Source organism: Taudactylus pleione, unplaced genomic scaffold, assembly GCF_031769625.1.
Source record: "Taudactylus pleione unplaced genomic scaffold, aTauple2 ptg000041l, whole genome shotgun sequence".
NCBI classification, from domain to species: domain Eukaryota; kingdom Metazoa; phylum Chordata; class Amphibia; order Anura; family Myobatrachidae; genus Taudactylus; species Taudactylus pleione.
The window spans coordinates 69,139,382-69,151,782 of record NW_028284443.1 but is presented as its reverse complement, the minus strand read 5'-3'; the positions used below and the strand labels follow the sequence as shown (position 1 = coordinate 69,151,782).

General features: G+C 46.5%; 1 protein-coding gene across 11 annotated transcripts in view; it reads right to left on the bottom strand.

Moving 5' to 3' along the window:
- Positions 1-12,401, bottom strand: part of MYCBP2 (MYC binding protein 2) — a 339,358-nt gene that overhangs the window by 188,953 nt on the left and 138,004 nt on the right. For all 11 annotated transcript variants that reach the window (XM_088459230.1, XM_088459176.1, XM_088459189.1 and 8 more), the window contains one exon: positions 3,749-3,883. In XM_088459230.1, coding sequence (XP_088315356.1) covers positions 3,749-3,883 — 135 coding nt within the window. The remainder of the gene's footprint in view (positions 1-3,748; positions 3,884-12,401) is intronic.

The following is a 12,401-nucleotide window of genomic DNA, read 5'->3' as shown; positions in this document are numbered from 1 at the left end:
GAACCACAATTTCTTGGTTAATGTGAAACCGGGAAACAACCTTTCTAAGATAACCAAGGCGGGTGTGAAGGACCACCTGGTCATGATGGATAATCAGGAAGGGGAAGGACAATGCACCCAAATGTGAAACTTGATGAGCCGACTCAATGGCTAGAAGGAAAACGGTCTTCCACATAAGCCAATGTAGATCCACCGTTTCTAAGGGCTCAAAGGGGGGGTCTTGGAGGTAGCAAAGTACCAAGCATAAGTCCCACAGAGCCACAGGCTGAACAAATGAAGGCTAGACATGTAGCACACCCTGGATAAAAGGTTTCCACATCTGGCAACAATGACATTTTACGGTGAAAAAGGGTCGATAGCTGTACTTTGATGAAAGATGTAGGCTCAAATCCAATCCCGCTTGTAAGAAGAATAGGATCCTAGACAAGTGGAAAGAGCGGGGATTCAATCTCCAAGCCGAACACCATTTAAAGTAAGTTTTCCAGACTCTTTAATAGATGCGAGCTGAAGAAGGTTTTCTAGCATGCAGCAGGGTTTTCATGACTTCTGATGAGAAACCCTTTGCACTTAGGATCGATGTCTCAGGAGCCATCCCGTCAAAGCTAGATGGGTGAGATCAAAGCCTGAAATTGGAAATATTTCTCCCTTGCTGAAAACTGAGAAAGCGCAGATGACATTCCCTGATGGGAATGTGAAAGTAGTCATCCTGGATGTCCAAAGAAGCCATGAAATCCCCCAGTTCCAGGATCAACGTTAAGGAACGCAGGGATTCAATGCAGAACCTGGGCAAATGGAGATACCTGCTCAATTATTTTAGGTTGAAACTGGGGCGGACCGATTCTTCTGGTCTCTGGACCAGAAACAGATTGGCATAGAACCCTAACACTTCTCCGAGATGGGGGAACGGGAATAATAACCCGGGAGGCCAGAAGAGAGCTGATGAAGTTGTGTAACACTTCTGCCTTCTCCGGATCCACTGGAAGAAAAACTGGACTGGAAGACATTCCGTGACGATTAGGGCGTAACCCTGGGAATATTACCCCTCTTACCCAGGCGTCTGAAGTCGTCGTCATCCAGGAATCTGAGAAAATAGCAAAAGACGGACTCCCACACTGGGTGGTACCAGGTGGAGGCCCACCCAATCAGGCAGTAGGCTTGTCTGTTTGCTTGAGAGCTAGGCCTGCTTACCTCTGGACTAAAGCTGCATACACACACAACGATTTTATGAACGATTTTCTGTCAGATTATCTATCAGATTTTTTTGAAGTGTAACGAACGATTTTTATGAACTACAAACGATTTTCGCATATTCCCTTAATGAAAATCGTTGAGTTGACAAGTCTGACTGAACTACAAACGTGAACAAGCATTGATGATTATCGTTCAACGTTTGACTCAGAAAGTGAATGATTTTTTCAAACGATATCTTTTAACGATAATCGTTCAAAAAATCGTTGTGTGTGTATGCAGCTTTAGAGTTCCTTAAGGAGATCTGGCGAAGGACTGACCACAATGTTGTCGAGCTCTGGCCCAAACAGAAACTCACCTGAGAAGGGAAGAGCTTCGAGAGCCTCTTTGGAGTTAGCATCAGCTCGCCATAACAATGTGCAGCACTCGGCTCCTAGCACAGTGAGGGAGCCGGCACTTCACACAGGCTGGTCCCTGGGGGCAGCCGGCACCCCGGTGAGAAAAAAAGGGTGCTCGGGCAGCGAGGCCACGCCCCCACCTGCGAGGTCACATCCCCTCATTTGCTGTACAAGCTCCCTGCATCGGGTGCAAAGACCGGTAGGAAGTAGGGTGGTCCTTAAAAATAAATGCCCAAAGATCTCAGGTACTGCTGTTGAATTGAATTGTGCTAAATTGAATTGATGAAAAAAGAGGTCTGGTGGTGCTATAACACGTATTGACACTGATATCTGGCTTGTTGGTCAACAACTTGAAGTGATGACAGGAAAAAACTGCCGTCTAATGGTGATGTTCTTCAACATTTATTCTCTCTCATCAGGACAAAGGACAACACAGTCAAGGAAGCCTCACGAATTGTCCTGGATGAGTTCAAACTTTTCTGTGAGAAAGCCAGAATTCCTATTATAGCAGACTACAATGCAGTCCCGAAGATCGAGAAGTCATACAAAGCATATCGTGCTCTTCTGAAAGGCAGATCACGCAGATCTGATCCACAAGGAAAATATTTTTAAGGAGAAGATACAGGATCTTTTTGACATTGGTCATGCCAATGCACTTCAGATGATGACCATAGAAAAAGACAAGTCATTCTTGCTAGCCCAGCGCGAAAAAGGTAGGCGAGGATACATGAGTGGCATAGACAAAGAATTGGCACAGAAAGAGGAATGGAAACTGATGAAGTTAGCAGCATACGAAAAACTGCGAGAAAAAGATCAGCAAGACAGAAAGAAATTGTTCACTACAGCTGAATTGACCTCTTCTAACAGCAGTACAGAAGAGATTGAACCAGAGGAAGTTGCTGTTGCATCGACTTCCCGAAAAAGGAAACGTGGCATTACAAATACAATGGGTAGATTGGGTACGGAGTAGTACATGTATTTTTGTATCATCAAGTACGGTATGCAGCAATTGCTCTTTTCAAAGTCAATGTGACACCTGTAAATGTCATTGAAATAAAGTCAAATTATGCACATAAGGCTTATTTTTCATGTACTTCAATATAAGGTCGTAAGACTTCAACATATTTGAAAAATGCAAAACATGGTACTTTAAGAACCACCCTAGTAGGGACGCCACTGTTCCACGGTCAACTATAAGTAATGTTATTAGAAAGTGGAAGCGTTTAAGACCACGTAAAAACACAGACACTCTGCTGATTCCGGAACTGAAGAGTTCCAAACTTACACTACATTAAGTAAGCACAAAAACTGTGCGGCGGGAGCTTAATGGAATGGGTTTCCATGGCCGAGCAGCTGCATGCAAGCCTCACGTCACCAAGTCCAATGCCAAGCATCGGATGGAGTGGTGTAAAGCACACAGTCACTGACATGTGGAGCAGTGGAAACATGTTCTGTGGAGTGATGAATCACGCTTCTCTGTTTGGAAGTCATAAGGGCGAGTATGGGTTTGGCAGATGCCGGGAGAACATTACCTGCCTGACTGCATTGTGCCAACTGTGACATTTGGTGGTGGAGGGATGGTAAGGGGCTGTTTTTCAGGGTTTGGGCTAGGCCACTTATCTCCAGTGAAGGGCACTTTTAATGCTTCAAAATACCAAGAAATTCTGGACAATGCTATGCTTCCAACTTTGTGGCAACAGTTTGGGTAAGGCCATTTTCTATTCCAACATGACTATGCCCCAGTGCACAAAGCAAGGAAAATAAAGATCTGGTTTGATGAGTTTGGTGTGGAAGAACTTGACTGGCCCGCACAGAGCCCTGACCTCATCGAGCACCTTTGGGTTGAATTGGAACAGAGGCCCTGATTCAGAGCCGGACACTCTGACAGAGCACTTGCTCTGAATCAGGGCCGTCCTTCTTAATTTTAGAGCGGCCTCCTGGCCGCTCGTATAGCTGTGGGTGACTCACATGCTAGCTTCTCATTCCCAAAACTCCAAAACAATCAGGATGTGGAGAGAAGAATCTACAGAAGATGCACAAGTATCTTGATATGTTTTTTAACTCAAGTTGAATGTTACCATAGATGTCTAAAATTCTACTTAAAACAGGTTTCTTCTCCCCTCTTACAGTCTGAGTTCCATAAATAATAAAATAAGCCTTACCCATCATCTGTTGTTATTGAAGCCTGTCCATGAGAGCCGCAGTCACTGCTGGGACCTGACACTCGGGCCCATGCCACATACCACCAGCCAGCTTGTAAAAGGACGGGCTCATCAAACATCATTGCATATTTCTCTCTAGGATTAAAAACAAAATCAAGTGTGAAATCGTTTGATTTGTTAATTAGCTTACACATGAACTCTTAACTAGATCTAGATTGTGAGCTAATAAAATAAATAATTGCATGTCATCTATGAAATTGCTTGTAAATAATTCTACCAGTAATCCTACTGAGATTTGGATTTTTTTTTTCACATGGTAAACTATGGACTGAAGCAAACTTTTAGAATGATCTTTAGATCTAAGAATAATGGCTCCAACAGCCACACATTTAGAGCCTTTAAACTCTGGTGTTGAATACGGCCCTAACTTAACCACTTAACTGGCAAACTGGAAAAAATGTTGTTTAGAAATAAGCTTATAAATTTTTTTTTTATTGAAGCAAATGGACCAAAACGACAAGCAAAAATAAGTTGCATATAAATCTTTAAAAAAAAAAAAAAAAAAATAGGCATGACAATACAACTTATAATTAAAATAAACTGACAAATCATAATAGGCACATCATATGAGGCAGAGTGGCAGATTTTCATATTTAGAACACGCAGAGAACAGGTGTTCAACAAAGACTAAGTTGAAGATGCATTGCTTTAAACTCCTATTTAGTCTAAATTTCCCAACTATAATGGGGAGAACATGAGCTACAGCCAAAGCCCATGGTCAAAGAATAAACTCCAGACTCTTATTAAATTATGTATAAGGTTTAAACTATGTAGTAATAGGAGTTAACAGATATTAAAGAGATGGAACTGAAGGTGCTATAAAACAAAGAAAGTGTCCTTTCTGTGAAATGACCATATTAAAAGAGGCCCATAAACACGTAATATTCTAATGTACGTACACAATGAGCAAAAAGTAAAAGACGTAATATTCAAATATCAGGGCTTGAGGAAGTTCAAAATTATCTATCTGTGCATGCACAAGCACATAATGTGATAATTAGCTAAATAAGCCTAATAGGCCATACACAAAAATAGAACAGAGACAAAGGATAAACTGCAGATTTATTATTAAATTATCTATAAAAGGTGTGAAATATGCACTAATAGGGGCTAACTGATATCCGAATAAGAAAACTGAAGGTGCAATAAACACTAATAGAACTGAAGGTGCAATAAAAGAGTCCCTCTTCCCATCAGACTCTCCACCTCTCTACAATCCTTCAAACGGGCTCTCAAGACCCACTATTTCATCAAAGCCTTCCAGCTATCATTCTAACTCCCTGCTACATACCCCTTCCTCCCTGCCTACCCCATCTGTGTCATACCTGTTTGTCTGCCCCTCCCCTTTAGAATGTAAGCTCCTATGAGAAGGGCCCTCTACCCTCTTGTGCTTCTCCTAACTCTACTTTCATCTACCTCCTACTCCCCACCAGGGCACCTAACACTTGGTTGCTTCGCTCTGTTGCTTATCTGGGTGTTATGGTCGCGAATGTAGCAATGTATATTATCCATGTCCTGTATTGTATTGTAAGTCAACCTATTTGCCTATGTACTTTGAAAGGCTCTGCGGAATACTTGTGGCGCCATATAAATAAATGATAATAATAAGAAGAATAATAAAAAAGAAATATCCCATTTGTGAAATGACAATATTAAAATAAAGGCCTTCAAAAAACAATATTCTAATGTACCGTATGTACATAATAGGACAAAAGTAAAAAAAACATGTTATTTAAATAGCAAGGCTTGAGGAAGTGTAAAATAAAACAATGATCTGTGCGTACACAAGCAGAATATAGAATTAGCTAAATAAGCTTAATAGGCTAATATTCAATTCAATTTGCGTTGAATTGAATTCCGCCCATTAACTAACTTGCAATGAATAATTTAGGGAATAGCTCAATAAAAATATAAGAGGGTCCCATTAAGAGAAAAGTCTAGAAAAAAAATCAGGAAAATCTCTCTTGGTAGGAAGGGCTGCAGGCCAATCATAAACCAAATACATTATGGAGTATCATGAAAACATATTTAGCCAGAGTGAAGCAAGAAAACATGGATTACTAACAGAAACATATACAGAACTAACTTAGTGGTGGAGGGGAGGAGCAAAGTAAATTGCCACATAGGGCCTGATTCAGCGAGGATCGCAATTGCAAAGCTGCATGCAGGCAGCTTTGCAATGCAGCAGGAGGTGTATGACACCCCCTGCTGCATTTGCGATCGCAGCACTGCGACGGAGATAGCAGTGCTGGGATCACCATCTCGACCATCTGTGGTCGATGGCGCGATGTTGGACGGCCGGCCAGCCGAGTAAACCTCAGCTTACTCAGGCTGACAAGGCTTGCGAGCCCAGCAGACTGCGTACGTCCACGCAGTCTCTGGGATGGTCACTCCTGGAACACTGGGCGGACACGCCCCGTTTCCAGGAACACCGTTTCCGGAAACACCGGCCAACCCGGCACCACCCCTTCAGGCAAAGGCATTCAATGGCTAGTGTGCGAGCGACAAACTCTGTATCCATTTTCAATAAAATTGGGGTTGCCATTAGTGACTGGAACAGAAATGAGAGAGGCACCTCAGTCCTGGCCAGTAACTGAGACCGCATCCCACCAGAAAAATCTAGCAACAAGAATACAAACTGGGAATATGGCTGCAGGAAGCAAAGTTTCAGTAGTAAAGCATGTCTGAGCAACGTACATTCCTTTGAAGTGAAGAGTAGCGCAGCTGGAGAGACCTGCTAGTAACTCTCCGATGGTCGCACCCAAAGATGGCTGTGGGCGGTCATATACGCCTGAAAATCTTAAGGCTGGACTCTGGTGTGTTAAATGTGGCTCCAGACCCGGGACCCGGACTAATAGCTGCAGCCAAGTGTGACGACAGGTGTGGGCAGCTGTAGTGAGGTAATCCTGGGATAATTCTGCTTTTAGAGCTCAATTCTGTGCAGCAGGGACCAGAGCCCATATAAAGAGTGGTGACCTGCCCTACCGGAAGTCCTTAGTACATATTTTTAAAAAACAAGAGATATGGTAAGAACTTACCTTTGTTATCTCTGTTTCTACGAAGTCCATAGGGTCCACAGGGTTGACCTTGGGGTATAGGTTGGGAACCAAATCCGGGCACCACGCAGTTAAAGCTTTTAGCTCCCAGGATGCACTGGGTCCACTCTCCCTATAACCCCACCCCCAAGCCAGAGGCACCTCAGTTTGTAAGTAGCCAAAGGCCGGAGGAGGAGAGAAAAAGAGAGAGAAAACTGGAACACTCAATAACCATACTCACAGAAATGGGAGACGGAAAACCGGTGACCAGCCACACAGCCCATATGAAGCCAGGTGCGTCAGGGCGGGCGCCCTGTGGACCCTATGGACTTCGTAGAAACAGAGATAACAAAGGTAAGTTCTTACCATATCTCTTGTTTTCTACTTCAGGGTCCATAGGGGGTCCACAGGGTTGACCTTGGGGATGTCCCAAAGCAGTTCAACCGAGGGTGGGGACGCTCCTGTGCTGAGAGGAGAATCCGTCGCCAAAAAGGAAGCATCCTGAGAGGCAAAGGAAACCAATGCCTAGAACCTTAAAAAGGTGTGGACAGAAGACCACGTGGCCACCTAGTAAGGCAAAACAGCCGAGGCGCCACAGCGAGCCGCACACGAGGGTCACATGGCCCGAGAAAAAACAAGCATCAACAGGAAGGCCTACCCATGGGTCGGCCCCTGAGGAAGACCTACGAGGCCATCCAGCCAACATTTGGCTATAGGCCGGCCATCCTTTCCTGTGAAAACCAGAAATCTCAGACCACCAATAAGGAGTCCGATTTCCGTAAGGAACCTGAACGGATCACATAAATCCAAAGAGGCCAGACCACAGTCAATGAGGCCACACCAGCCGAGAGGACTGGGGACAGAATGGCCGTACCATAAGTTCCGGAATAATATGGAACCTGAAAACCACTAAGAAGAAACACAGGGCGAGAGCAACTCCCACCCTGACATGATGCCCTCCAGAAGAGGGAGCCACATGAGAACGCTCCCAATTCAGACACTCTCCTGGTTGATATAAACACCGTGAGAGAAAGAGAGAGCCTAAGCAATAGACCATGTAATGGCTATCACAACCAGCGGTTCCATTGACTGTCCCCGGAGGTAACGAAGAACCACTACTTACTCCCAAGGAGTCCCTAGGGAGGACAAATGGAGGCATAATCCAGAAAACACTCCAAAGGATGAACTGGATACCAGAGTGGAACAATTCCATATCTTAACCATACTGACAGTGTAGAGATCCGCACTGTCAGGAAGACCAGGCCAAGTGTGAAACCCAAGCCAGCCGGAAGGAATGCCAGAATATCTGGAAATCCTGGACACCGGAGGATTGTATCGACAGGTACAATACCATAAGATTTATGGCTGCCACAGTTTGTGGTAGGTCCCAGCAAAAGCTGATCCATGTGCTCTAATCATTTTAACTATGACAAAGCCAGGGAAGCCGTAAGACCACTGTAAGGACACAGTCAAAGACAAACGACCCAGGTCCAAGGCAAAACCAAGGACCCTGAGACAACAGGTCCGGGCAGTGAAGCATCAGGGATGGAGTATCGATGTAGAGACTCCGAAGATCCAAGTACCCCTGACATCTGGGGCAATCAGGAGCCACCAGCAGGAAAGCATCTCCGTCTCGATTGAAAACACTTCCAAAGACCTCGAGGAAGAAGGGAGACCGGAGAACACAGGTACACAAAGCGGAAGGACCACTTCACCGACAAAGAGTCGCTGAAGGTTGCTTCAGAATCCCCAGAGCTGGACTGTAACACCATAGTGTGATAAAGTCAGAAGGCCATGAGGGTCACCTCAGGGGGGCCCCCCCTGCTCACCAGGAGATGAAACCTCTCTTGGGGAAGAGACTAGTCCCCGGGATGCACGTCGTGACGGCTGAGGACTCCCGCTTCCCAATGGAGAGCTCCTGAAATGAACGCTGCCGAGATGGTCGGGAGGAGACCCTCGGACTATGTCCGAATATGTGACATACCTGTCATTGCCACCCAACGAACAGTGTTGCTAAAAAGGAAGCCACTGTCCTGACCCTGTCGGACTGAACCTTTTCAGGTTCACCGGGAAACAAGAGTTATGCCAGAGTAAGTTAATTGACAGGGTGGAATCGACAGACGTCCAACTGCACTGAAAAGGATTCGATCCAGACACTGTCCATAGCAAAGAAAACCCTGGACGAGATGGCCATAGCCACCCGGACAGGGACCGACTTGCCTCCGGAGAGAGCATCATCGTTTGAACAGTTATCCGACAGAATTAGGGATGTGCAGGCTCGGTTCTACTCGGTTCCGTTCGGTTCTTTTTACCGAATCTTATTGGCTATCCAAAACTCGTGACAGCTGAAACCCAATAAGATCCGGTAAAAAGAACCGAACGGAACCGAGTAGAACCGAGCCTGCACATCCCTAGAAAAAACTCGTTCCATCTGGAGATGAGCCAATTATGGAAAGGCCTGGAATGGAACTGAGCCCATTCCACCATGCATCCCAGAGTGTAAAGACATCTGTCGACTGCACAGACAACCATGTACTCCTAATGGAAGAGAAGAGATTCCGTCTTACGCCAGAAGAATTCTCAGATTCTGAGAATCCAGCAGGGATCCTAGATGAAGAATACCCAGAGAGGGATGCAGGGAGGACTTTTTCCCCGTTGATTAAACGTCTGCACCCTGAAGAAGCCACAGTCATCCTGACCTGGCCGTAAAGTACCCCGGTGATCCCGCTAAGAGCAGGAGGCCGTCCAGGTACAGGAGCATTGGGATATACTGAACAGAAGAACTGTCAGAAAATCCAAAACGCTGGTAAACCCCTGTGGGGCTGAGGACAGTCCCAACAGGCAGAGCCCGAAAAATTGTAAGTGTTGCTGTGATACAGCCAACCTCAGCCCATGCTGAGGAAAGGTCTCTGTAAGTACCCGTAGGCACGCGTCCTGTATATCCAGTGATACCATAAAGTCCCCAGGTTCCAAACATCGTATGATGGAGCATAGGGATTTCCTCCTGAGCCCAGGTAGCTTTAGGAACTGGTTCAGGGAATTGAGACAGAGAATAGGCCAAAGAGGACCATTCAGCCACCGCACCAGAAAGAAAGCAGAACAACCAGTCCCTCACTGAGATAGTGGGGATGGCCTAATTAGCTCCGCTTACCGCAACAACTGCATAGCTTTCTGGATCTGTAAGGCCCTTGTAAAGAGGGCGTACCCTCCTACCCACGTAGCCGCGGCAACTTGACACTAATACCGGGCGAACTGAGAAAATCGGTATCTCCCAGTTGTAGGCCTGTCCCGTCAGGCTGAAGAGATATCCGTAGGTTCAGAAGCAGGATCGGCTGGCAGTCCAGGCCTGCTCGGTACTGGATATGTCGGCCCTTGTAGATGCCGACAGTCTACGAAGAAACAGACCTTTAGGCTGACCCAGAGGACAAAAAAGACTTAACAGACTTAGTCTGAGGCCTTGTAGTGGGCATAGCTGAAAGCGGTAAACTTGTCGTTAGTAATACTGCCAATGTTACTACAATCTTGTCAAGGTCAGGACCAAACAATATCAACCCTAAAGATGGTATCTGCACCTCTGCATTCCCAGAGCGCAGCCATAGGGTATTACGGAGGATACAGTCGCAGCCGGAACTCTGAAAGTTAGGAGACTGGTATCCAATATAGGCATTTCCACCTATGACAACAGCATATATTACGTGAGCGACCAAATACATTTGAATCCCCGACGTGTTGGAGGGGAAAAAACGTTACAAATGCATCAACCCAATATGCAATAGTATTAACCAACCATGCTATAGCCATGGTAGGATGGGTAACAACTCCTGAAAGCAAGTATACTGATTTCAGGCAGAGTTACCACCTACGGATCCGAAGAATCCGACCACGCAGGAATGGGAGGCGTAGTAACGTCTGTAATCAGACGAGTAACACGCCCATCCACCCCAGGAGGGGCTCGTGATGACCCTCAGGGAATTTGGGACAGGAGGCCAAACACTGTTGTAACACCTCCTATCTGGCAACAGCCAGAGTCCCGCTATGCGATCCACCCGCTAGTCAGCAACAGGGAACCCGAAGGCACGCAATACTGAGGGTGTATGATACAGGTGCAGGTCAACATTCACTCTAACCAGAATGGACCTGCTACCAGCCCTAAAGCAGGGATAATAATACCTGAAATAGGCTTCCCCCCGTGTAAGAGGGAAAGAGCCCCAAACAGTACCCAGTTCACGGCAGAGCCAACTGGGAAGTAACCACAGGGCGTCAACCATGCCAATTAGCGTTTCGTAGAAAACGACATCCACCCAGGGTGGCTGTTGTGGTAATCCCTGCAAGGGGAATGACAGACTATTGTGGCACCAGGGGCAATTCATATACTGCGAAAAACCCCTGCATGGAGCGGTAGTCTGTGTCACAGGGGAAGAGTGCAAGAAGCTGCGAGATACCCTGAGATGAAAAGGGCAGTATGGTGAAGTAACCCCAAGTGAGGTACAACAATGGGGCCCACCCGGCGATCCGCAATTGAGAGGATCCCGAGAAAACAAACCGCCCAAGGGGGTCGTGAAAGAGGCCAGCACCAGATGACGCCACCTACAGAACCCTTTATGAGTCAAATCCTCCGCATTAACACCTGCAGCACATGACTTGCAGGATAGTAAAAATGGGTGCAGTATAACGCTCTATCTCCTGGTCAGACATATCTGACCAATCTTGGCGGAAATATTAAGCAGCACTATACTGGTCCTGACTGATGCCAAAAATTAGCTGCAGGGACCCATTTTCAGCGTATGCAACACACAGTTCCATCTAAAATATGGCAACGTGCAGCACGCAACAGTATGTGACAAACCACACAAATATTAACAAGTATATAAATGTGAGGTCTCAGAACCACCCTAAGTACAGCTGTATTAGGGCAGATAAAGAAAAGGGATAGATATACACTGACAGGTGAGAGAATAAAGTACAGACAGTCAGCACTAGCATAAGTCACATACAATGCAGATATATACATATATACATAAACATGTCATATAATATACTGCACTATTACACTGCATTCAACTGCCCAGATTCAGTGTCTGGGAAGGCTACAGCGCTGTGTACACTGACCTGATGGTGAGGTACGCAGGGGGACTGGACCAACTGCCATCCTGAGAGATTTCTGCTGCACCACAGAGATAAAATGGCCGCTGGAGACCTCAGAGGAAGCGTGGCCCGCGGAGGAAGCAGCTCAGCGACGCCAGACTATGGATACTGAAAGGCGCGCTGAGCTGAGGGGAGGAGCCGCTGTAACAGGGAAGGCTGCCTCCCCTGGCCGGCTATTAACCCCCGGGACGCCGGCTCCCTGCACCGATCGTTAAGTCCCTGGTGGTCTAGTGGACACACGGGGTATGGGGGGCCCGCCGCCACTGCCGGCGCCTCCGGTCTGTCCCCTGAGACCGGAGGCACAGGACTGCATTTGAAATGCGCGGATCACCGCAAGCGGTGATCCGCGACCTTACCTGCTCCCCGTGGATCCGGCAGCAGTCCTGGGCGCCCACAGAGTCCGGCTAGTACAG